The 27606-nt window shown below is 47.5% G+C and overlaps 1 protein-coding gene across 12 annotated transcripts in view; it reads right to left on the reverse strand.

Moving 5' to 3' along the window:
• The window catches only part of CDK5RAP2 (CDK5 regulatory subunit associated protein 2), a 169251-nt gene that overhangs the window by 58494 nt on the left and 83151 nt on the right, over positions 1-27606 (reverse strand). For all 12 annotated transcript variants that reach the window (XM_082694995.1, XM_082694991.1, XM_082694990.1 and 9 more), the window contains 7 exons: positions 24463-24560; positions 19596-19726; positions 18084-18193; positions 15303-15431; positions 8716-8811; positions 6699-6883; positions 1371-1803 (listed from right to left, as the gene is read on the reverse strand). In XM_082694995.1, coding sequence (XP_082551121.1) covers positions 1371-1803; positions 6699-6883; positions 8716-8811; positions 15303-15431; positions 18084-18193; positions 19596-19726; positions 24463-24560 — 1182 coding nt within the window. The remainder of the gene's footprint in view (positions 1-1370; positions 1804-6698; positions 6884-8715; positions 8812-15302; positions 15432-18083; positions 18194-19595; positions 19727-24462; positions 24561-27606) is intronic.

The following is a 27606-nucleotide window of genomic DNA, read 5'->3' on the forward strand; positions in this document are numbered from 1 at the left end:
AAAAAAAATTAATATATTTGGGGAAATTACTGAGTTCATTCAATTATGCAATTTTTCTGCACAAAGGAGGCTATCTCCCACACAAACCGGGGGGAAAAACATCTAGTTTTCCTAATACACAGGTACAAACTAACAGAGCTGGGGCAGATGAGACCATTTCTATTCCAGCCAAACTGCACAAATTTGCATCTGGAGTACCGTTAATATAATGGCAGTGTCTCTCTCTCTTTTTTTTTTTTTCTTTTTGTCTTTACTGATATCTTTAGAAAACCCTATTCTAGAAATTACAGTTTTGGTACATAATTTAAAACAATCAAAAGCAATTTTGCTAATGATATATCTAACTCCCTTTGGTATGCACAAAAGCAGTAATTTAGTGGTCAGAAAATAAACTTAATTCTCCATTCTGATGCTATGAAGCAGTGTGTACAGCTGATTTCTCAGATACAAAACACCCATCAGAAACAAGAACACCAACAGCCGTCACTGGAGTTCTATTAGAAACATGACCTACTTCTCCACCAGAATACAGACATCTCCCTGCTTTGGGGATCATCAGCCCCGACCCCTCTGCCCACAAGGAGTTTAGTAAAAGGTCCAATCAAATACGACCAAGAGAATCTGGCTTTTAATAATATGGGAGATTTGATGGCATTAGAGGAGAAGCATAGAGACAACCTCTTGACTGAAGCAAAATGCATTCCCCCACCAGAATCGGAGCCCACCATTCTGGGCCAGCAGGAGCTGGGGGCTAGCCTGGGAAAGGGTAAGGCTGTGCCATCAGGCGCCCTGGGGTCCCAACTCAGCCCTGTAACTGCTGGCTAACCGTGGGCATTCAAAACCATGCTTCCTCATCTCTGACAGGTGTCGCAAAGACAAGAGAATATAGATGAAGCTCACAGAACAGAACCTCTCCACCACAACGTCTACACAAGATAAAACCTAGGTTCTCAGGCCTCCTCCTCAAGTCAGGGTATCACAGTTTCACTGTAACCTGCGAACGTAAATATCCCCCAGTAGGTGAAATTCATACGAAATTTGGCACATCTCCCACAATGGCATCTCCCAGAGCCGCTACAAGGTAAGATGTTCCTGATACACAGCATGAAAGAGAAAGCTACACACAGACGTATAAATACGACTCTATAAGGAAACTGCACAAATGTCATGACGTACAGACAAATGAGACTGGGCGGGGTGGAGGGAGGTGAAGACAAACACGCGCCTCTAGGCCGAGGCCAGACGGGTGCAGGCCGGGGAGACACCGGATTCTACATACATCAAAAAAAGCAGTGAGATCAGAGTTGGTTTTTTAGCCTTTCATCTGTATAAAATAAGAAAACAAATGAATAATAAATAGAAAAGCTTACTCTGTCAGTCCCGCTGGGGAAGGACGGGGCAGCGGCCTGCTGCCCTGGTGCCATGCACAAGTTCTCTGGCGGGCCCTCAGTGTGAAACGCGGCGTCTGGGGGCTTCTCTGCCCACGCCTCTCTCCTGCCCTCGTTCTGGAATCTGCGCGTGTCCCCCTCCACCGCCACGGTCTGCACGGAAGCATCTTTCAGCTCCAGCTTGGACACCTGACCCGTCCTTCCTAGCTGGGCTGTCCGCGGCGACTTCCCTTCATGGCAGGACTTGGACAATGAGTTGACTTGGTTGAAATGTCCGAGTTCACCTCTTAGCTGAGCAGCCATTTGCTTAAGAAACTTCTCCGTTTTACCATCAAGGTGTTGTGCAGACACTTCCTGCTCTGTCAAGCACGTTCGTTCCAGGAGTAGCTCACGTAGCACTTTCAGAAGGTCTGGCCTGTTTTTCCAAAAGGGAAGGAAGTGGAAGAACTAGGTTTTCTGCTGTAGCCTCATGCCCTACCAGATTTCCCAAGTTTTCTCCACTGACCGGCCCAAACTGTTTAAGCATGCAGCCCGCTCGCCATGTGCCACCAAGGATTCTCTCCCCTGTCACCTCATGACAACCACACCTGGTGGGTACTGGCATGTCCGACTCATGGATAAGAAGAGACTCCACATGGACACTACAAGTGAGAGGGCCACGTGCTGTAAGGATGCAAACAGGGTCTAGAAAAAGCCGGGCTTGGGAAGGAGCAAGTAGGGTCATCAAGAATTGTCATTTCTGACCACTGTGAGGTCCACCCGGCCCCTGGCCCCATGCCTACATCCGGGGGTGAGTACGGCTTAGGAGGATCTGGTCAACCTGGTGGACCCACGAGTGACCTGGCCCATCACTGTGCACAGTCAGGCTCAGTACACAGGCACTGAATGCAGGGATACTGCGAACTACTTGGAACAGAAATAGTAGTGAAATCACATAAAAATGGCTTCAAGTTTTAGCTCAGAGATGCTCTGGAAGTAAGGTAAGTCTCCCTCCACAGGACAGCAATAAAGACGAAACAAGAGAGCGTTTAAGCAGCAGATACTTTAGGGCACTGGCCATGTGCCCTAAGCTCCTGCAGATCCCAGCTGCGGCTGTGTACACACTGTGTAAACGGTGCCGGAGACACAGACAGTCCCACTTAGAGTACTGCCTGCCTCTCGTCACTGCCTTGGGCCTTTCCCAGAGGCCCCCAGCAGTGCAGTGAGAAGTGGAGACCAGTTTACATGCCATGTGAGCACACACGGGAGCCCCTCCCACTCCACTCTTAAACCCATGTAAGTGACAGCAAAAGATACATAACAAATACTGTAAGATGCCCCATAGGCCTCGAAATCAAGGTAAAATTTACCCAAAGGTCAGAAACGGAGGAGACCACAGTCAGGAGAAAGGGGACATTCGCAGAAAGCACTGGGGGCAGAAATTCCTCCCATGGTGAAGGAAACCAGGGAAATCTCATGAGCCAGAGGCAGCTGTGGCACCCCACAGGAGGAGGAGGGAGCACAGGGGACAGAGCAGGGCTGTCCACACCCTGGCAAACCCAACCTGCACACATGACCCGTGAGTATGACAGACAGGTCACAACCCAACAAATCAGAGTTCACACTCAAGACAATTAAATAAACAAGGAAACCTGAAGATTTTAATGTAAGTATATGTAAATCATCAAAAAAATAAAGGAGAGTGGCTCATTTAAGAAAGAAGAGAGAAACTAGGAAACAGAGACAGGAAATGATGTTAAAAGGGACTGGAGCAGGCAAGGACAGAGGGAGAGGCCGGTGGGAGAGCTGCCACTGACATCGAGGTCGGGCTGAGGTCGTGGCCGTCGGCAATGACGGAGGACAGAAGAGGCCCACCGAGGTTCCCCTCACATTTTCTCTCTGCCATTCCTCCCACCTGCCTTTGGCCAGGGCCAGCCTCTGCAGACAGACTCCCTGAGCACACCCTGATGGGTCCCTGCTCCATATCTGGGTTCCCGCCACATATGACAATTGACATGAGGCCTGGTTCTACCTTTCCCATGGAGCCCTCCAAGAGCCAAGGGAAGGCCCTACTCCCTTCTGGGTTCAGATCATCTAGCTCTGGGCCAGAGGCAATTCTATTCAGATCACACAGCTACAGCACACTGAAGGAGGGTAAAAAATAGAAGTTTAAAAAACAAAATTAAAATGTATGGTACATTTTTCCCTTCTAATACGGAATCATCTAGACTACACAAACCATCTTAAAATTTAGTAAACCCAGACTTTAAAAATATTTCTGGTACTTTAAGCGTGTTAAACTAAATTGTCCTTTCCTCTCCTTCCCTTAATATAGATTAAAAATAATGACAACTACTATTCAGCTAGCCGAAGGAGGACCGTTACTCACCACCAAACAACACACAATAAAACCGAAGACAAAGATTTTACAAATGGGTAGTAAAAGGTGGTGAAAGAGGCCATTAGAATATACTAAAGTGGGGGTGATGTTAAATAAAACATTTCAAGTGTTAACTTTGCTAGAATTCTGAACAGGAGATTCATTAAGCTGTCACTGTGATCGGGACCTTTTTAATGGTTGAGTCGAGGGTCTTGTCAGAGGCACAAACATTGTTTACAGACCCTTCCAGGGGATCTCTGCCACAGTGAGAGATGTAAAGGGGAGGAACTGACATTTGTGAAGCACGTGCCCTGTCAGGTCCTTTAAATACACCAAAAACATTCAGGCCTTGCTGTATGACGAGGAGATGGGGCCAAACCTAACCCCATTTTACAGATGAAGAAATGGACTCATAAAGATTCAAGATCCCCTAGCAAAGTGGCAGAACAAAGACTGGAATCCAGATATTTCTGACTCTGAAGGATCAGTACACTCTCTCCAATTTTCCACACTCACCTTCTGCTGTGATGCTGGGCTTCTAAGCATCTGCACTGACACTTAAATACTTAACTGAGCACCTGCCACCTGCCACGTAAGGCAGTGGGCATACATTGTGCAAAGAAATCACGGTTCTCACATTTCACTGAGAAGACAGACAGACCTTCACGCAAACACTGATAACTAAATAAGACAACGTGCAGCAAAGACAAGTACTATGAATTAAGGGAGAAAGGGAGGGAAAAAGTTCGGAGACCACGTGTTAAAGCAGGATTTCCCATTAATGGTCAGCAAAGGCCTCTCTACACAGCTGATGTCTAGCTGAGATGCCACCAGTCACATACACACCTAGGAAGAGAACATTCTAGGTAGAGGGAATGGCTAGTGCAAAGGCCCTGAGGTAAGAACCAGCCTGGATGTCTGAGGAGCAGAGCAGAGCTCGGTGAATAGGAGGGGTAGGTGATATGGGCAGAGAAAGAGGCGGGTGCCAGGTGGAGAAGCTGTGATCTTACTTTAAGAGCAACGGAAATCTGCTAGAAGGTTTGAGCATGGAATGGATCTGATCTGACTTAAGTCTTATTAAAAAGATCACTGTGGCTACTCTATGGAGAATGGACAATAGAGGAGGCTGTGCTGCTGGCGTCCAGGCAAGACATGGTGGCAGTTGGGACCAAAAGGGAATTCCTAAGTAGAAGACTAGTGTTTCTCTGACCAAAACCCTGGTTACCCCAAGGACTCCTCCAGAATGTTCTCCGACGGCTCTAGCATTTTATAGCTAAGGGAATGTCAAATCCCCAAACGTCAGAGCCCACGTTTATGAAAAGGAGATCGCCAGGAGCAGCACCAGAAAGCTGGTGTGAGGGTAAGGGGAGCCCAGCACGCGATGCCCCATGTGTGCGCCAGGAGGGGCTGCAGACCACCGCCAGGCCTTCGGGAGGCCTCGCAGAGCCATGACTCCACTTCGTTTTGGTGGGCTGTGGTGCACTGTGAGTGACAACTGCACAGAGAATAAGGTCAGGGCTACGGGTTTAGGTTGGTGTGAGAAAACCTTTTCTAACACTACAACTGGCCTCACTGGTCTGGAAGCCTATGGAACAGATACTTACAGAGCACAGGGAACTGAACCAGAGATGTCACAAGCTTGCCTAGCAGGCAGAAGATATTCTCTTAAAAAATGTAACTAGGTCTTCATTTTTAAAAAGCAAGAGATTTAGAATAGTTTGGGGGCTTCCACTGAAAGGCTGGAAGGCTGGAAGCCACAGGGTCAGCTGGGGCCAAGACGCTCCTGCCCACCAGCAGGGAGCACATATGCCCCAGCTGCTGGACCCGTGCCCACTGTAGCCCACCGGATTCTCCCCCACTCACGTCACCCCTGCACAGTCCAAGGCAGTCCCAGACAGGCAGCTGCATCTCTGAACTCTGATGGAATGTTTGGGATCCTGACACCAAGAAACACCCCCTCTCTCAAGCACTGACTATGGTCACCTAACTAGAATGACCACTAGACAGGTTCCCCAAGAGAAGATGTGCTAGAAAAATGCTGGACAGTTGCCAGAGAGTGGGGACGGGTCAGCCTGCCTGAGCTCACAAAAACAGAACACTCCAATCCTTTTTTTAGCTAAAGAATGTTGATGAGGCTTAGTCGACCAATGATGTAAGAAATGGTAGGGTTCCTGGATCTTGCCAAGAGTCACGGGCAGGAGTCGGCAGCTCCGTTTCTCTACCTACACTGGAGGAGAACTGGACAGTTTCACGGAACACACACGACCCGCCTGCCATGTTCCTTACACGGGGCCCTCTCTCATTCCTCACGGCACCCGAGGAAGTGTTTGGAGAGACTGGGGTCCCTAAGAGAAAAAGGCACGGCTCCTCCTGGCTCCAAAGCCCAGGCAGCTGTTATGATGGTCCTGAAAGAGTGTGCAAGGGGACAGTCTCCTCCTGAAGAGGTAACATTAAAAATACAAACGTACCGCATGTTTCTCCTGTTTTGTTTTCAGGAAAACACCCTGAAGCATTTCCTGACATAGGACTCCCAGCAGATAAAATGAGAAGAGAAATGAAGTTCAAGTTCAACGTAAAACAGGGAGTCACGACTACAATGGCAATTTTTAAGCTGTTGCAGTTCTTAAGCTACTGGAGAAGAGACTCCAGTAGGGCTGATTCCTCTCGCTGACAGCCAGACAGCCCTTCCCAGGGCTCCCAGGACCGATTCCAGAGGAAAGCTTTCTTTCTCTCTTTATAATGGGCTTGCATGAGGCTCTGCTGAGGACCCTCCCAGCCACTAGCGCACAGCCTAATTACTTAATTGCATGACTGGCAAGATTCCTTCCAAGACATTTCAGAGGCTCACTCAGCTAAATGACACAGCACTGCCATCTACATCCATTTAGCAAAATGAGTTTGCTCTCCCCTCAAACTAGAGAGAAAAAGCAACAGCGGGGCCCCACATCTACCTGGATTCCAGTAACAATGTGGCCTTCTCGTTGAAGAAAGGGGCAAGCAGGTTTAGGAGCTCGCCTTCTTCTACACTCTGGTCTCCAGGGCAGCCAGGTTTGTGGGTTCCATCGTCTAGAATACTGGAATCTGTGTGCCTCAAGTATCCGTTTTTGCAGCCCCCTTTGGGATAGTCCTCTGTGACCTGCAAATCAGAACATCTGGTCAAAACACGGACCTTGGAAGAGAGGAGGGGCATCCGTGGAGAGGGAAAGAACGGAGACCGTGAGCAAATGAGCAGCGCAAGCAACCCAGAGGGAAAAGGCAAGCAGGACAGAGAGCAGGCTCCAGCTCACAGGTCCACACATGCGCCTTGTGGCCGGGCGGGCAGACGCTCCCGCAAGAGCACGGAGAGCTTCACACCACTTCTCCTCACCCTCACTTCCCTCATCCACAAAATCGGGGAGCAATACCACCTCCCAAAGGGACCATGAGAATCAAATGAGATGACTGATTCACCTAAGGTCCTGGCACAGTGTCCCGCCCACCATGGGCAGGTCCCCCCACCTCACGACCCACCCCTTGTGAGTTAAGAAGGGTATGGAGCCCACACCATGAACAATGCTTTAGATGTCCATTAACTACTACCTCTCGTGATGTGTCCTCCCATTACAGAGCAGAAAGGCCTCTTACTCTTTATGGAGACATCCTAATTAACATGACTTTGATTTGTCTCATTAGGAAAGTAGAGGGTTCCTAATTCCTATGGAGATGTTATTTATGGATCCACCTTCTGGGGTCACTGAGGGCCCCACAGGAGTGGTACCAAGGATTCATCTAGTTAAAGCTTGTACTGGGCATGTCCTGAGGTGCTGCAATTAGCAGTCTCCCCCCACTTTCCAGAGCTGTAAATTTCTTCCACCAGTCTATAAATAACTCCCCTTGACTGCATTACTGCTGGTGATATACACACTAACCATCACACCCCTCTCTCACACTTGTAAAATGATTAAGATTTTTAAATGGAAGACAAGACCCATACAAATGAGCTGTTATTTATAGGGTCTTGTTTGCCACCAATCTAGTTATTAAATCCATCTAAATAAGTACCCTCCAAAAAAGGAAAAGTCTAGACTATCATAATACAAAGAGAGAGAGCGTTTCCTGAGCACTTAGTACATACCTTTCTATTTAAATATCACAAAAACTCCAGCAAGAACGGATTATCTTCACTGATGGAAAAATTCAGGTGTAGGGGTGAAGCAAGTGCTAACTGAGGTCACAAAGATAAAGACTAAGACTCAAAATCAAATCTTTGAATTGCTTTGCTTCCCAAAACCACCTATATTTTAATGATCTTGCATTCATGACCTCAAGAACTTGAACACCTTAAAGGTTACAAAGGCCAGATCTGCAGCCTCCTCGGTCCGACCGCATCCTAGTCTTTCGGGTTCTTTCAACCTTCGAGAATGTCCCAAATGCCTCCTCGTATCCATGTGACTGGAGGAACGGTTCTCCAAAGGAGTCACATTCTCACCAATGCCCACACGACACTAAGCTGGATTCCAGGTCAGAAGACTGGGGAGGGCCTCTGAGTGTCCTTACACTGCAACCAAGTGATCTGGGGCTGCACAGAGTCCAGAGACAGGGGCTCTTGTCCCAACTCGGTCACTGACTTACCCTGTGCCCTGGAGAAACCCCCTCCCCTCAGAGGTCTCAGCTTCCAATGCATAAAACCAACGGGTGGCGTTAGGTCTCCAAAGATCTGACCACGTCCAATATCCAATGCCTGTTACTCTTACAACAACCCTGTTTTTATTGGCAACTCCACATCTTGCTGTTTCTCGACTGGCTCCAACACCCGTTTGTAACTCCTAGGAAGGAAGAGACCCAGTGTCTCTACTCTCCACCACATACAGCAGGCACTCGAGACAGGCAGAACGAACAGAAGAGAAAACAGATTCATTCCAAACTGGAAGACCGGCTTGGACACAGAGAGAGGAGGACAGAATTGGGAGTGGACTGCGGCGTGCCTACCTTGTCACTCTGCTCCAAATGCTGGTCGCTCAGGAAATTATTCTCGTCATCTTCTCCAGTTCTGGTCATGTCCTCGTCCTCCTTGCTAGCCAGAAGCTACATGGAGCATGGAATGGTGTGAAAATGCAACCCAAAAAAGTACGCAGCATGAATATGCATGAATAAGTCACTGATGTCTTTTTTTTAAAATGCAAAACAAAAAACAAACCAAAAAGGAGGCAGAAACAAATGCCAAAGCCAATGAAATAAAAATTAACCAAAGCTAGAGATGCTAGTTCTAGCAAATCACACACAGCTGTCTAGGATTGAGCATAATTGAAGGACAAATTCCCCAAGAAATAACGAAAGCCACTCCCCTGCCCTCACAGGGCCTTCCCTGAGCTGCTGTAAATCGAATATGCTGTCTGCTGTGTGGCTGCCATTCCTGCAGTGGCTAAATTCACTTTCAGATTATATAAAAGTAACAAGATTTTGGAAAAAAGCTATTGATGGAATTGAAAATATCAAATAGCAAGAAGGCAGTAAATGAAATTTATGCTGTGCCCGATTTATGCATCACTTCTCCTATTTAGCACAGGGCATAAACCTCTTTTTGGACTGTCACACATCCGAGATGGACAGTCCCAGCCATGCTGTCATTTTGCTGACAAAAAGTCCTCATCACTAATGAGTATCGAACTTGCCTGACGAAAGCTTTATGCTTTGGAGATGAAGAACAGTGTTCTATAACGACTGCATAAATCCCTACTGCTTTCAAGAAGTGCAAATCCCAAAGCTCCCACATTCTGCAGAATGGACAGCACAATGTTCTCAAGAGGGCCAGATCTCAGCTCGCTGCAAGGGCGAAAATTCTAGCCCCGGGGCACCTGGATTAAACCAAATAAAAACAGAGGAGAGGTAAACACACCCAGGGAGGTCATCAGTCAAAGCTGTGTCAGAAATTGCCAAACCTCACTTCACGGATGAAACTGGAAGCCGCACCCTGGCACATCAACACTACACACAGCGCGGAGTCACTGGCCGGGGCATGTTGTACATACGAGAGTTCTAAGGTCCCGTCTCTACAGTTTTATTTATCAATTCCTACATTTAGTCCAGACTTTTCCCAGACCAACGTACATTTTTCTGATCTTCCCTTTATAGGAAACCCTTATTTTGGAAAAAGCAAACAAAATGAAGCAAACTGACTTCATGAAGTCATTCTATAGAAAACTTTCCAGGACCACAACACATTCAAGCTAACCATATCCAAATCTGCCATCGGGATCAAACAGGACTGATGACCTTACAAATCAGAGCTCCCTAAACTGCCGAGCATGAAATAGGCTAGCCATGTGTGAACATACTTCCTAAGGCATAAAAGTTTCTACGTACGGATGAGGAGTTTCCCTGCATCAGCATCTTCCTTCATCCTTAAAACACTCTCAAGTGATAAAGACTAACTAGAACTAGCAAACTTGGGGGGTAATACAAAAGGTTAGACTACTGCAGAAAAAGCACTGGCAGTATCTTCTAAAACGAATAACCTCCTGGCCCAGGAATTCCATTCCTAGGTACTCACTAAGAAAAATGAAAACAGATGTCCCCAAAAAGATCTGTACATGAATGCTGAATGTTGGTATCAACTTTTATCATAATATCCAAAACTCGAAACAATCCAAATGTACATTAACAGCAGAATGAATAAACAAGTTTTAATATATTTACACACTGCAATACTACTTAGCAATAAAAAGAAACACCCTGTTGGTTCAAATGCCATGGATGAATCTCAAAAACAGTTAAGTGAAGTGAAAGAAGCTTTATACAAAAGAAAGTGTACTTGATGATTCTATTTTTGTGAAAGTCTAGGGCAGGCAAAACTAACACATAAGGGCACAAAAGAAGAAAAATGGCTGGGAGTAGCGGCGAGAATCGATAAGGGTCTTGAGGAGGGGTGGGTTATAAAGGAACACATATTTGTAAAACTTAGCGAATACAGACTTAGGATATCTATATTCCAATGTATGTAAACTTAACCTTAAAAGAAAAAGTAACCATAAACAAACACTGAGGTTAAGATACAAGTGTTGAAGTATTTCAGAGGAAGGAAGCGTACCATATTGGTAATTTACACTAAAATTTATCCAAAAGGGAAGATGGAGTGATGATGGACATGTGGGCCATGTTAACAGGAGAATCTTGGTGGGGAGTCCAAAGGTGTTCACTGTCAGGTTCTTCTCACTCTGCTGTGTTTACATTTCTTCAGGATAAAACACTGAGGGAAAGCCTCTCCCATCTTTTAAAAAACAAAACGACAGTCTCACTCTGATTCTCCAACAGCTCTGGTCACTCAGCGTTCCCCGCCTCTCCAAGCTTCTTGAGAAAACAGTCTACCCCCACCTCCTACAATTGGCTTTCGTTGCCAACACTCTCTAGATTGCATGTGAGAGGTCCCCAAAGACAGCCTCATACAAGAGACAGAACACACACGGGGTTAGGGAAGAGGGACGGAGAAGCTCCTCCCCGGGCCCGCGGATGAAGGACGGGCCCCCGTTAGTTAAGCTAAGCGAAACACTGGTCACTCACACCATTCCAGGCTGAAATATCAAAAGTCATTCCTCGTTTTCGGAACCACCACCACACCGTGGTGTGAATGGTGATATACCCAATACAGTGAAATAAAGATTAACTTTTGTTTCTCTTTACCTCTGCTGACTTGGTCAAAATGAAAAGTAAACTCAATTTCCAGCAATGGCCAAGAAATTAAATGTTGTAGACACAGAGAAATGTCCCTCGCTCCACGTGTGAATGGCTCCTTGGCAACTTCTCGATTTTTCCTGCCTTCTGAGAGTACTTGACCCTCGTAGACACCCCTCCTGGAAACACAGCCCCATAACAACTGTGCTCTCCTGCTTCCACCCCGGCTTCCTGGGCTATGTGTGAGGATAATCCTTCATCTGCTTTGCTGGTTCCCCTTCCTCCTCCAGGAAGAAGTTCCCTCCATCTCAAAAGGCCAGGCCTCTGTCCCCATGTTCCGTTAGCACTCCTCATTCTTCCTCCACAGCTCCCACCGCCCGCAACACACACACACACACACACACACACACACACACACACACTCGGCAGCAACTGCCCCTCTGCTTCCCTGCACCCCAGACCAGATGGGGCAGTTCTAACACCAACGCCTGGTGCACAATAAAACACTGCTGAAAGACCAAACGGATGAATAAAGAATCCTTCATAATGAGAGCTGAGACCAAAGGGTTTTCAGCATACCTCTGGTCTTGCTACTCCAAGAGCATTCTTCAGAGTACCAGCATATGAGAGATCCAGACTGTTGGGCCCCACACCAGGCTCAGGGAATAGGAATCTTCATTTTAACAAGATGCCCAGGAAAGTCACACGCACATTAAACTTTAGCAGCACTGCCCATGGTGTCACAGAAACAACACTGAACAGAGTCAGAAGAAGGCTCTAGTCCCAACTCTGCCACTAGCTTACCAAAAAAATTAAATTAACTGTTTTACTGAGTGCCTACTACATGCCAGGCACTGTGCCAAAGGCCCTTTATAAATAATGTAAAATTCCTAACTTATGAAGTCAAAGTCTTAGAAATCCTCCTCCTTCTAATGAAATTCAATCTGCTTCTGACAAAGTAAATTTTATTCTGCCACTAAAGCAGAATTTAACAAGCATCCCCTCCTTCTGAGCACCATGTCTGTCCTCCAGAGTCATTCGTCTTTTTCTTATTCAACACAGCAACCCTTCAAATACCTACGTTCAATTAAATTATGCCCCTCAATCCACGTTTTCCTTCCATCCAAAAAAAAAAAATCTTTGTTTTCTAGCCATGTCTAAAACTGATGACGTAAGTGAGTAATAACAGAACAGAGACTAGCTCCTTCGACACACTCACACACATTTCCTGCACCCCACCCCTGAGAGGGGAGGGTTCCGCACAACACAGGGCCCGTGGTTGCAGGGCTCACCCCCCGGACTGAAGGCTGCTCCAATCACTGCGGCACATCAATCCTCAACCACATTTTATAATACGCAAGAACCAGTAAATGAACATAAAGGAGGAGCAAACCGATTACAGATGATTTTCATGCCCTTTAAAACCAAAGGACACCTGTCCCCGGTCTTCTGTTTGTTTCGTGGGTTGTGAGGTGAACGGCCCACATGCAGGAGTAAGCGCTCTCTTCATCAGCTGGGGGGACCCACTGCATGGCAACCATGTTGAAGACAAACCCGACAAACTACGTCAAGGGCCTCCTACTATTTATACCCTTCGTCAAATTAAAAGTTGCAGGGGGAGGCTATATATGAAAATAAATTAGATGCCTATTTTATAGCTGTATCTATCTCTATTTATACTTTTGACCTAGCAATTACGTACGTATCTGGGAATACAGTCTAAGGGGGGAAGAAACCTAAACCCAGAAAAATTTTTGTGTCCGAAGACACTCATCAGGTAACTTAAGATAGTGAGTCACTAGAAACAATCTATATGTCCAACAATAACGAGGCCGTTAGCTCAATTTCTGCGCATCCATAAAATACAGTTAAGATGCTATAACATAGCAGCAATTGGAAAAATAAAACAGGAAACAAAACCGTATATGCACTGTGGGCCTGCACGTGTTCATAAAAACAGAGAAGGAAGGATTCCAAAATGTTAATTAACTGTGCGTGTTTTAAAGTGACAGGACTGGGATAATTTCTTTTCTCTATTTTAACCCAAAGTTTTGGGCTAATTAAATATTGGAGAAAAATACTGAATCTTGAAACCACGAAAAAGATTTGCTCTCCTCCCTACTCCCCCACCCCCCCACCGCCCAATATACAGGCTCCCAGGAGCAGGAATGGTGCCCAGCCCCCGCTCTGCAAGCCCTGCTGTTCCGAAAAGGCTGTGCACAGCCTGGGCATCGCCAGGCCTCATCAAAGGAGAACTACATGCACGCTCAGGGCACGGCAGCCTCCTTCCTTTGCCATCCCACCGCCTAAGCGACCGCTCCTCCCTCGGCTCAAGATCACTGTGGGAACAGCTTCCTTCCCACGCGGAATTTCGGACCTGCCCACCCCATTCCGGGGAAAGACAGGAAATGGCTACAAAGGACAAGGCCTTTCATAGGGAACATCAAGTGGAAGTGCAAATCTGACAGACGACTCCAATCTGAATCGGCTGGTATTGAGATCTCAGAGTGGGAAGAGGAAAAAGCCTCTGTTCTCCAAAGGACATAATGGGACATTTAACAGATTTTTTTCAAAGGGCAAATGAACAAACAAACTCGCCATTTACGACTCAAACGAAGTAGGTGAAGAATGAGCTGCTTATTAAAAATGCTGCCTTGGAGAAAACTAACCAAGAGACTTGTTTCTCCCTAAATGGACTGCAGATATTCTTAGTTTCCGAAATTATCTGGAGCCCGGGAGGCTAAGATCAATAACGTTCCTGTCTCAAAGACAGCAGATGGCCAGAGCGCAGCATCAGTACCTGTGAGCGGCTCCCACGTTGCGGGGGGGAGGAGACAGCTTTCAGGCTATCAGAGCTTTCCCCAAAACGCGGCAACAAGACCTCCTTTACCTGGCAGGCTACGCTGAGTTCAAGACAACCCTGAAGACTAAGAAGACCAAGAAGACTGAGGGGCCCAGGACCCACGGACAAAGGCCCTCCTGCCCTTGCGAGTAACAACAGCTCCAGTCCTCTGAGAAAGGCTAAGGGAGGCCCGGGCCAGGCGCTGTCCGTGGCGGAGTGAAGCCAGTCAGGGGCTGAAGGGAGGAAACAAGCTCTTCCTCACGGGCACGATTTCAGGGTCTCCCTGCTGTACGCACGGGCCAAGAACGGAGACTCGGAGACAGCACCTGACAAAGACGAGCAGACACACGGACGGGACCGGGCTGGATGTGGCCCCCCATCTCTCCCGGGGTGGGAGGGCTGGCCAAGTACACAAGCCCAGCAAACCAGAGGCCTCTTCGTGGTCCTCCTGAAGCCACCATGATTTAACCTTTCCTGGCCCCTTTGGACTTTCAAATGCCACCAGCAGAAAATTCCCACAGCCCAACGGCTCTGCTCGGACAGGCTGTGGACTCCCCGCCACGTCCTGTGCACAAGGCAGACTGTGGGATCCCCCAGGGTATGTGCGGGGATGACCTATGTCCAGTCAAATCCATCAGTCCAGAGGCCACAGGAGTGAGGAGGTGCACAAAATTCAGAAGATTCATACAAAAATGAAATACGTGTTACTCATTTGTTTTTCAACATTAGTGGATTTCTTAAAGCAGCATCTACACTGCCCAAATTACCTGGGTGATGCGGCAGCTCTCCAGATTCCTCTGAGACCAAACCGCTCACCCAGATGTGCCATCTGCAGCACAGGTCCCAGGGCCGGACCCTGGCGTCAAAAGCTATCCGAAGATAGCCGAAGTGTCCACGCAGACATACCCCAGACTTTCAGGGAGGCTGCTGACTGACCAGGGCCCTCGAAAGCACATCCAGCAAATGCAGTGTCAGCAGGGCCTCCTCGGGACAGATGCAGTCCGGAGACATCTAGGGGGCTGGTACCGTTTTGTAGTTAGCGCAGAACACGACTGTCTCTCCTTACCTCAGATTGTCCTATCGACTCAAGTCTGTCACCTCCCTGGAAACCCATGCAGGAGAGATCAAAAATGGTTTTCTTCAGGTGCTGGTTGTCTGTATACAGTTCCTTCACTAGCTGTATGAGGTCACTGACCTGGGGATAAGAGCAGAGAGAGAAGTGGCTGCCCACGGCCGACCTCGGTTTCCCAGGGCCCCAGCCCTGCACACAGACCTTCCTGGCTTCTCGGCACCACTGCAGGGGGTGGTGGAACAGGCAGCCCGACTCCACTCCTCTGGCAGCCCTTCAGGGTGCAATGAAAAGCCACTAGCACACGAGTATTCTAATCCCACAGCCACCCCTCCAAAGCCATGCTGGGCTGAGCCTCCATTTCCTCATCTGTGATGTGGGCTACTGTGGGAATTGATCAGAATCATGGTCACAATGCAGTGAGGTCCTGGCACAGGCTATTATGACAGCTAAGACGATCTCCATCTGGTACGTGAGGCCCCCTGGAGGACAGGCCCCCGAGACTGACATTTCTGAGACTGTGTCAGAGCCTTCTTTTAGAGCATCAACCTTCTTCTTTGCATACCTATCTAGCGATGTCAGTAATAATAATCATCTTCAATTACAAAGCAATTTACAGCTACTAAAATACTCCCACAAACTTTAGTCATCCATTCCTTACAAAAATCCTGAGGAGGTGGACAGGCTGGAATGACTATTCTCATTTTACAATGAGAAACCGGTGTACAAAGAAGTTTATTGCCCAAGGCCCCATAGCTGGGGATGTGTGGGCAATTAAAGGACATACAATGACGGCCAAAGTGCCTCACTTTGTGGGAAAAGTGGGAAAGGGCAGCTGCCTCCACAGAGGCAGAGCAGGCCTGGAGCTGAGATCCCAGGGCTCCGAGTCCAGTGCTCCTCCTTAAGGCATGGGTCTCACTGGACCAGGTACATCAGCAATTAAGCAAACACCACCTTTGTTGCCTACAAGCTTTAAACCCCAATGGCCAATAATTCTGCAGATTTCTTTTTTTTTTTTTTTTCCAGGTGAATTTCGTTCTTTTTTTTTTTTTTGATGTTTTAAATTTTTTATTTTTTTATAAACATGTATTTTTATCCCCAGGGGAACAGGTCTGTGAATCGCCAGGTTTACACACTTCACAGCACTCACCAAAGCACATACCCTCCCCAATGTCCATAACCCCACTCCCCTTCTCCCAACCCCCCTCCCCCCCAGCAACCCTCAGTTTGTTTTGTAAGATTAAGAGTCACTTATGGTTTGTCTCCCTCCCAATCCCATCTTGTTTCATTGATTCTTCTCCTACCCACTTAAGCCCCCATGTTGCATCACCACTTCCTCAAATCAGGGAGATCATATGATAGTTGTCTTTCTCTGCTTGACTTATTTCGCTAAGCATGATACGCTCTAGTTCCATCCATGTTGTCGCAAATGGCAAGATCTCATTTCTTTTGATGGCTGCATAGTATTCCATTGTGTATAATTATAATCCTTGAGGAGAACACAGGCAGAATGACAATTCTGCAGATTTCTTAATGGAGTGAGCATTAGCCCCTCCAGTAAAGTGGGAAAGCTCCCCCTGACTACACAGCAGATGTCCAGTACAGCAACACATGAAGATGAGCTGGACCCAACCCTCGAGGTTGTAGTGAGAAGAACAAAACATTCTGACTCTATAAACATGGACTAAGTGCCAGCCATGTGAACTGCTTCATGCCCTGAAACATTGCCACAGGAGGTGCTGTCAGCTGCCTTCATCTTCCCCGTTCGCTTCGTCTTCAAAAACTAAGATGCTTCAATGCTCCTTGCTCTGCTTCTCCCGAAGATACTGAAATTTTTAATTCTCCTTTCTATTCCTTACTTTTAGTACCTTACACCTACTTTCTCTCTCTGTCTTTGCAGAGAAGGCCCTCTACCTAGACAAACTCCTATTCATCCTTCAAAACCCACTTCAGGCCTCACTTTGGCTGAAAAGCTTCCTCTGATCAAGTGAGCACTCCCCAACCCCCGACAATTAACCTCTTTTTCTGCCGCCCCTGCCCTGCACATCCGCACACTTCGGCAACCCCTGCACCCCATACTGCACACAGCTGTTTACACGTCTGACTACTCTGCCAGAATGAGAATTATTCCCAGGCAGAAACCGAATCTGTCATACATACATGATAATTGTATAATGAATCAGTCTCCTCTGAGCTCACACTTCCTACTCTTACCAGTGCTTGTTAGGATCCTGAAGTATTAAACCACTCTAATCACACCAACAATCTACAGATTGAGAAACCTGGTTTCCAATTTTAAAGAGAGATTTACTTATCAAGTCTGGATCTTTATTCTTTCAGAAAGCACGTATTAACGCCCACTGTGTGGGGTAGGTACTGGAAAATGAGAAATAAGTAAGGTACAATCACTACCTTGAAGATGCGCACAGCCTGGTGGGGATAGAGACGAGGAACCAGATAATTCCAGATCAGGATGTGCACGACATCAGTGCAGTTAGGTACAAGAGGAGAGGAGAATGACCTGAGGGAGGGCCTGGAGAGCATTTGCTAGAGAAGATCAAGCTTGGGCTGGTCCTCCAGTCTGAAAAGGAGGGTGTCAGGCACGGGGGAGGGCATGCCAGGTGACAAACACAGAAGGAACAAAGAAGGAGCAAAGACAGGCAGGGAGAGAGGGAAGAAAGGAGAGGAAAGTGGCTTTCAGATTCTCACACCTCAGATCAGGAACACAAGAGACAACAAATAACCAACAAAGGACCAAAAGTTAACAGGTCAATATACCTTTTTCTTAAGTTCTTCTTGAGAAAAATGTTCCACTTGAAACCGATTGGGCTCTTCAAGGCAAATACTCAGATAAGATGTTTGATCACTATAAAATGAAAATGGTTCTTCTGCAAAAAAAAAAAGGGGGGGGGGTGGTAAGGGAGGAGGAGAAAAAGCATATCAGAAATAGATCCTTCCAAACCCAATGCTAGTATAATCCATATAAGGCAATTTGAATTGGGAGAAGTGGGGGTTGTAGGGTCGCTGCGAGGGGAGTAAGTACAAATAGGGAGTTGAATGCACCACCTTTGGAGCAAAAGGAATTTTCCCTCTTTCTCTACAGGCTGGTATTTCAATGTATGGTTTCATCATGGGCTGCAGGATTTCACTGTGGCCTATTCTGAATTATAATTTGCATATCAAGTGTGGTACCTAGAGACCACTCTGAGTGGCACCAGCGAATGGTGATTTCAGTTCAAATGAGGGAGCGATTCTGTTTAGGTGAGAATTCAGGAAAATCAGATGTGACCCTCAAGGGTAGTGCTCCTGGGAAATAAAAGGGCCTGATGTATTTTTTACTGGCCCCAGAGCGCTCTGTGGCCGTGAGCACAGCAAGGGCAGAAATTGGCTGCTAGATCTAAGATAAGAGAACCTCTGGTCACCTGCGCAAAGGTCTGCTTCCTCTGCGCCAAAGGTCACATCCCAACAAGGAGGGAAGGCACAGAGGAAGGGCAAGCTATCTACTGAATGGCGCCTGTCTACAAACACGATCTCATTTAACAATCTGGGGATAAGAACTGATACACCTAATGTACTAGAAAGACCTACACTCCAAAGGATGATATTCTGGCTTGAACGTAAGTAAATCAACCCCTGCTCCCAGCCCGAGCCCCAGTTTCTTCATTTGTAAAATGACGTCAACACTGATGCCGGCCAGTAGGGTAATCGTCAGGACCAGAGATGAGAAGTGAAGTGCCTCGTCCTGTGCCTTGTACACAGCAGGTGCTTCAGACACATCAAGCCCACCACTGCCAAATCCTTGTACCCATACATGCCGGGTACCAGACTCAAGACAGAGAGTAAGCGGATACTGGTGCAGACTTGCGGGGGCTCAGGTTCTAGCAAGGGAGAGGGCCGAGAGTTGCTGTGATGAGCACAGCAAAGCTAGAACCACAGGCCCCTCACCTTATAGCCCCCCTAAGGAATCCACTTGTGGTGGTCACGACAACGATAAGAGCAAAGTCTCACACGAACAGCAACCTCGGTGCCATGCATCTATGTGGCCCAGACTCTTCAGCGGGTGCCCCGCTAGGCAAACGGACACGACACACTGAGCCCTTCCACGAAGGCCAAAGCTGGACACACCCAGACCCGCAGGGACAGCATTAACATGGTCACCACAAAAAAGAGGAATCCAGATGAAATCCTGGGGGCTCCTCCTCCCCTATTGGAGTTTTGGGACTTTCTTAAAGTTCAGCCAAGGCCTTCCACATGGGAAAACCAGAAGGAAACATACAAGAGGGCACACACCTTCCCGCCTCCGAATTTCACTGATCTGCTCCTCCAGGGTCCTTTGCAAATTCCGATAGGCGAGTACGTCCTGCTCTAGCTGCTTCCGCAAAGCAAAAATGCTGTTTAACTCACTCTGCAGGCTGTTGATACTTGGTAAAGAAAGACACCAGAAAAAATTTTTACTTAAATTCCAGTTCGTTAACGTGCAGGGTAATATCAGTTTCAGGTGTAGAAGAAATTTAGTGATTCAACACATCTGTATGTTACCCGAAGACACCAGCCATTTTCAAACAGACCTATTTGTGCTTTAAGATACAAAAGCCAGCCAGCCTCCCCTCGACTGTTAGGTCATCGGTGGGTTTTTTTCCGATTATAAAAAGTAAATACATCCTTTTGGGAAGTTTGAAATACAAGAGCATAAGAAACTACCATGATCCCACTACCAATTAACATGGGGCAGGCTGCACGTCTTTTTTTAAGGCTTTATTTATTTTTAAGTAAACTCTCTACCCAAAGTGAGACTTGAACTCACAACCCCAAGATCAAGAGTCACACACTCTACTGACTGAGCCAGACAGGCACCCCAAGACTGCATTTCCTCCCAATCTTTTTCCCTGAGTATTTTTACAAGGTGAAAATACTTGACGCATGATACTGAATTTTGTGTTCCTCATGTATTTCCCTATATTTTTGGAAATTATTTGCAAGCTTCATTTTCAATGACTATGTAATATTAATCAGGTGAATTTCTCACAGTTTAGTCGAACTGATCCTCTTATTATTATTATTATTTGGGTCATTTCCAGGTTTTTGCTACAGGTATAAACAGGGAGAGATAATGTCATTCCCCAGAATATTTCTCTGTTTGGAGTAATGCCTTGCAAGGGCTTGGGTGTAGAAGGGGAGGCTCTCCAGAGCCTCAGTGTCACCTGGCGCCCAGGCTTCAAATGAGAGAAGGGAGAAGAGCAACTATGTCACTCCTGAAAGACATGGAAGTGGGGATGAAACTGAGGGGCAGGAAGGAAGTGGAAAAAGAGAAGAGGAGGGAGCTGGTAATAGGAGGGAAGAAAGGACTGATTCAGGGGCCAACAGAACTCGGCTTTCATAGGTCAGCCCCACTCACAAATGCATTGTGGGATAGATTTTTATTTGAGATGGGGAGTGCCAAGTCACATCTGGGTCAGTGTGACACGGTGTGACCTGAACAGAGAGCCTGCGTGAGACCAGCAACCCAGAATTCAGAAGAGGCACACCTCCCAGAATCTCCAGAAATCCTGGGGTGCTATTCAACAGAACTTTCTGGAAGTTAGAAGTGTTCTGTATATGCACTATAGGGTAGCCACTAGCTAAGAGTGTGTCTACTGAGCTGCTGAAATGCGGCTAACCACTGAGGAACTGGATGGATAATTTTTCTTAGTTCCAATGTTGATAGTCCATCCCCTGGCTAGTGGCTACTGATCTGGGTGGCACAGACCCACCAAATGGGCTCTGGCTTCCGCCTACTGTGGCACATGGCCGGGATCTGAACTGAGTGCACCCAGTTCTCAGAGGAACAGAGACCCCAGCCAATATCTGCATAATATAAATGATGCTTCACTGAATATCTCCGCGCCTAAAGCCTTTCACATCCAGGTTCATTTCTTAAGCCCGATTCCCAGCAGTGCAATTACTGGGTCAAAGTATATGAACATTTTTCAAGACTAGCAAAACACATTAACAAATCAGAAAGCCTCCTTTCTTAAGTCCTGAAAAATACATCACTCCCTGTCCAGTGTCTGACCTATGGTTCCCTAAGAAGGTCCATCAACACCTTGAGACTATCTGCAAAAATGTAATATGTGGATCTTCCAAAGGAGAGGGCCAAGGAGCTTTCATCAGATTTTTCAAAAGGGGTCCAGAGCCTCAAAATGGCTAGGAGCTACTGCTCCAAATGTCTGTGCTACAAACTCAAGCCCCACTCCCTTTCAGAGATTTCTTCCAGCTCCATCCATCGAACTGCACATACAACCAACATATATAGGAAAGAAAATAAACCATTATGTCTAATCGTCTATGCTCGCCGCTTTGACGATGGTTCATGGTGAAGCGGTCTTCTTGCGAAGGAAGGGGCCCTACCAGCAGCTTGTACCTAGTTCCATTTCAAGACAATCATAATGATCAATTTGTAAGGCTGATGGAAAAACCTCACAGAGGTGTCACAGCACTCGCTTGGATGCAGTTGTGCTGCAGAGACACTTAAGCAGGGGAAAAAAGGAGATTGTTTTAGCGAAGCTGCTGCGATTAGGGCTGAGCAACACTGACTGCTCCCTCCCTCTTCCATTTTCTGACAGGGTGAAAAGTACACAGCTGCTGCTCCCGTGTCTGTCATTTATGTTCCCTAACTCCGGGGCCTTTTCAAGGTGTGAGGAGCTGGTGGAACAAAAGGTGTTCCACCTAGAAAGAAACAAAAGCCCTGTGCATTCCTCCTTCTGCAGGGGGGCGGGAGGAGGCACGGCAGGGCACGGCAGGGCACGGCATGGCACGCCACCGCTAACTAGCTCTGTGACCCCGGGCAAGTCGGTTAAACTGCCTGAGTCCTGGCCGCCTTCCTCATCTGTGGAATGGGGACAATTCCTTCCCTTCAGGACTGTTGGAAGGATTAACTCTCAGCTCTGTTGAGAGTTACATGGGAAAGAGTTCAGCACAAAGCCAAACACACAGACGTGGTATTTCCCTCCGTCCACACATCTGAGCGCCTCCCAAGTGAAAGAGGATGTTTGTAAGCCGAACTTTCTGATTCTCCTGAGTTATAGTGCTGATTCCCATCTGGGGACAATTTAACCTCCCGAGAGAGATGTGGCACTATCTGGAGTCACTGCTGGCTGTCACGCTGGGGCAGAGGAGGGCGCTTCTGGAACGCAGTAGTAAAAGTTGAGGTGCTGTAAAGCATCCCACAAGGCACAGGACCCAGAGAAACTGTGGGGATTTGTCCCGTCCTCCCATCCCCACCCCCACCCCAGCTTCCCAGCTTCACTCGCCCCTTCCCGAGCAGTAATGCCAAGCAGCTTAGGCTTCTGGAAAATGCTCATTTTTAGAGAGTGATGCCTACTCCCAGAATTTTACCAGCATGCTTCTATTTTCTCTAAACTCTCTTCAGATCAAAAAAATAAATAAATAAAAATAAAAAAATAAACTCTCTTCAGATCAACAAATCTGAAAACAATCTCCTATCTCAGAAGACTGGACGCAGGTTTGGCGTGGGGTCCGGGGGGGGGGTCCCTCACCCACTCAGCACCTCCCACGTGCCCACTCCATCCAGCCGTGGCGACAGGCGCTGGGAAACGGAGCCACTGAGGAGACGGGGTTCCGCCCTGAGGGGCACGTGGCTCTGATGAGGGGGCAGGCCGGTTACGGACAAGGACCCAAAGGGTGGCGGGGGCAGCCGTGAGGGCAGACAAACAGCAACAACAGCCTCCTCACAAGTGCAGTCCTCCAGAGGAATTCTCCAGGGGCCTCTGGGAGAGGGTGTGGGGGCCCAAGCGAAGGCAGAGGCAGGGAGGCACGTGGCCTGTAACAGTGAAAACCGTTCCAGCCAGAGTGAAAGGCTTCAGAAAAGGAGCAGTGGGAGGGGATATTTTAACTTTTTATTTTAGAAATTTTTAAACATACACAAATGAAAAAGAGCTCATACAAGAGCCCCTCCCCGTTTACTCACACCCAGCCCTGCCCACTAGGCAGCCATGGCTGCTCCTGTTCCAACAGTATCCCCCCCCACTTCCTCTGTTCCTGTATGGTTTTGAAATGAACCCCAGTACCCTTTCACCTGTAACTACCCTTGTGTGTAGAGAGAAGATCGTAGTGTGAGAAATCACTGAGGCCCAGAGGGCCCACCTGCCTGTGCACAGAGCTAGGATAGAGCACGACCACTCGCCTACAGGAGACTCTCATCACCACACCTCCCTGGCGCCGGATCATCTCAGCAATCCTGTAAGACACAAGTCACTCCAGGACACAGAAACTTGTTGGAATCCCTGAGTGTGGCCACTCACCACCAATGTCACTTTGGACAAGTCACCTCACCTCTCTCAGTGTTCATGGCCTCACGGACCACGGGGATAACAATATTACCTCACAGAACAGCTCTAAGGACTGTATGAGATCATACACATGGAAGCACTTTCTAAATCTATGGTAAGGAGAAGGGAGTTGGGGTAAATTGGAAGGGGAGGTGAATCATGAGAGACTATGGACTCTGAAAAATAATCTGAGGGGTTTGAAGTTGCAGGGGGTGGGGTGGGAGGTCGGGGTACCAGGTGGTGGGTATTAGAGAGGGCACGGATTACATGGAGCACTGGGTGTGGTGAAAAAATAATGAATACTGTTATGCTGAAAATAAATTAATTAATTTAAAAAATTAAAAGTACAATAAAAACAAGTATTATTATTATTATTATTATGTTATTTTTATCCTACATTCATTAGGATAAAAAAATCAAACAATCCAAAAATCAGACAATTTTATTTATTTATTTATTTATTTATTTATTTGAGAGAGAAAGAGAGAGAGTGCCTGGGGGGAGAGGCAGAGGAAGAGGGAGAAAAAATCTCAAACAGACACTGCACTGAGTGCAGAGCCTGGCATGGGGCTCGATCTCATGACTCTGAGATTGTGACCTGAGCCAAAACCAAGAGCCAGATGTTCAACCAAATGAGCCGCGCAGGTGCCTCAAAACCAGATAATCCTTGATATAAAATAGGGTTATGTGATTTAAGTAAGGCAACCACCATCCAAGCACTTTAAGCTCCCTAAATCAACGGGGAGGGCTTTGCTGCCTCAGACACCAACACTGTTTGTTCAAAATACGAGTGTCTGCGTATGTATATGATGTCCAAACAGTAACCTTACCTGTCTGGGTCCTGCAGAGACTTCACCAGATGAGTATAGATGTTCTGCTCCTTCTTCAAGACCTGAATCAACTCTTCAGAGTCTAATTGCTGCTTTTCCTGGAAATGACAATGGGTATCTGACATGAAGGGAAGAATTTCAAAAGAGTACATCCTGACATTATGCAAACATATGTGGGTAGTTTACAAATCCAGACGGAGGTGATCCCCAGTGCCAGGCCCTGGCTCAGGTCACAGTCAGAGAGCACCACCTGCAGGAGAAGTGGAGGAATGACTGTCACCGTGTCCCTCGGAACAAAGCCAGGAGGTGTGCTTCCAACACTGAACAGCAGCTCTGAAAGGAGCATCGCTGCTGCCGGGCACAGCCCTCATGGAACTGCCACCCCTCAGAGCTGCTGGTCTTCGTTTTCTCGTCACTACCAACAGTGCCTTTCCACATCTGCTCTTGCTCCAAAGGTGAGAAGTGCATCTACCCAAACCTGGTATCAGGGACAAGGGACTTACACTGAAGTAGAAAAGGCCAAGTGAGCTGCACTCTAAAGATATCCCGAACGGAATGATGACAAAGGGATCTGAGACGAGTCTCTGCTGCTTACCAAGCATGTGACCTTAGAGACTAGCGAAAACCAGTGGGGGAAAGTCTGAACAGAGTATCGGGATATCTACATAGACCCAACACACCTCAAACTACTTATTAATGACAGGAAAAAAGAGGACCCATAGAGTCAAGACACCTAGAGGACACCACCTTCCTAAAGCTATCAAAGAAAGTCACCGTGGCCAGCAATGAGGCAAATCGAAATCATGTACCAGCAGACAGGACACAATGAGAGGACATGCCTGCCAAAGACACGGACCTGAACCCAACCAACGAGGCAACATCAGACAAAACCCAACGGAAGGACAATCTATGATGACTGGCTCAGACACTTCAGAAGTAGGAAGCGCATGAAAGTCAAGGAAAGACGGAGAAACTATTCCAGACTGAAGACTAAAGAATCAACATAGAGCAATGTGTGATCCTGAATTGGGTCCTCAGGCTATGAGGGGCTTGGTGGGACAAGCGGTGGGACAAGTGGTGGAACAGCAGCGAGTCTGAGGATCGGAAGTCGTGGAGAGTCTGCTTATACCCACTCCTGACGGCTGTGCCGGGCTGAGCAGGACAGTGTCCCTGCTCCCAGGAAGTACACACTAAAGTATTCAGCGGTGACAGGGCTCCACGTGGGCGACATACTCTCGGATGCCTCGGGAAAAGTAAGATCCTTGATTCCTGAAACAAGCCTGCAAGTGTGAAATTATTTCAGAATAAGATAAGAACGTGAAAATAACTACTTAGCGTGCAGAATATCTAGCACGGTGTCCTGCGTGGACTGGACGCTCCCTGAACGCTGGGGTGGGGGGGGTCCCTCCATGCCCGGGGGTTGCACACTGAGGGCAGCCCCCATCCTTCCTGCTGACCCAGGCTTCCTCCTAAAGTCAACACAGTACCTAGGACAGGGGCTTGTAACCTCACAGAAACTGCGGGAATACTGTTCCTGCCACGAACCACAGCAGCATCCGCATTTTCCTGTGACTCGGCCATCAAAAGAAATAGCTAGTCTGTGTGTGTCCCAGGCACCTCGAGTATCCTGAAGTACTTACTCTCATCACTACTTCATAACCACGGCGGTACCACACTCGCCCCACAACCTCGTCGTCAAGCACGTTAACAGAGAAGCGCCACTTCCAAAGCGTCTTACTAAATACTCTGATGACCGAATTTCAACGCAGTTGGTTTCCTTTATAATGCTATGCATATATTTTACGCATTTAAATCCTCTTCCAGCGAAGAGATCCCTGGCTTCAGAAGACTACGGTGGGGATGCAGAAGGCAAAAAAGATCATGAGCCCCTGACCTGCAGGGATGCGGCTCAGCTTCTCACCCCAAGCAAAACCAGGCAGAGGCACCACCTGTTAAGGGGAGGGGTTGCAAATGCGAAACCACCATTCTGCTCATGATAAGTCAGCTGCCCAGACTGCTAGAAATGTCAGGCCCTTTTGTAAATCGTGCCACATGTCACTGGCACAAGGAGCTCCCATCTGCTTAGTGTGCACAGTGACAGTGTCATGTGGGATTCTCCCGGTTCCCACCTGTACACACCATGTGTGTCGACAGAGGGTCCCAGGGAAGAGCCCAGGCAAGAATCTAACAGGCTAACCAGACAACGTCAGCCACCATGCTCAGTGCTCCCTGTGCTTTTTCTCACTGAGTCCTCAAAACAACCCAATGAGCTTAGGTGCTACCCCTCCCCTCATTTCCGTGATGAGGGGACTGTGGCACAGAGGGCCATCAGCAGGCCCAAGGTCGGGGGGAGAGGTAGGGTGTGGGCCCAGGCAGCCAGACTCTGAGGCCCGTGCTCTTCAGTTCACCCATCAATGCTGCACACTGGACGCAGAGCACTGGGACACTTGACGGGGTCACACGGTCATTGTCAGCCATGCAAAAGGCAGCCGAAAATGACAGAGAAAATAAAAACCCACTGCTTCTTGAGAACTGACCATGAAGGGCAGTGATGGTTAAGAGTGTGTGACCCAGGGGCGCCTGGGTGGTTCAGTGGGTTAAAGCCTCTGCCTTTGGCTTAGGTCATGATCCCAGGCTCCTGGGATCAAGCCCTGCATCGGGCTCTCTGCTCAGCAGGAGCCTGCTTCCCCCTCTCTCTCTGCCTGCCTCTCTGCCTGTTTGTGATCTCTCTCTCTGTATGCCAAATATATAAATTTTAAAAACTTAAAAAAAAAAAAAAAGAGTATGTGACCCTACTAACTGTGTGACCTTGAGCGAGTTCCTCAACCTCTCTGTTTCAGTATCCGAACCTATAGATGAAGGTAATGACTCTACATAGCTCAGAGGGTTGTGACAGAGATTTAATGACTTAATCTACGCGAAGTTCTCACAGTGATGCCTGGCACAAAGTCAATACTTGGTAAGTGTCAGCCATACTTCTATTCCTATGTCCTGGGACTTTGCTGGGCGCTTTACACATATCATCTATAAATGAAACCAGGGATGTGTGTAAAGCTTCCCATTTTTCAGATGAAAAGATTGATTCTCTGACAAAAGAATATTTGTTTGAGTCCATCCAGCTAATAAGTGGCAGTCAGATTTGTG

This window comes from Mustela nivalis (genome assembly GCF_964662115.1).
Source record: "Mustela nivalis genome assembly, chromosome: 13".
Taxonomy (NCBI): Eukaryota; Metazoa; Chordata; class Mammalia; order Carnivora; family Mustelidae; genus Mustela; species Mustela nivalis.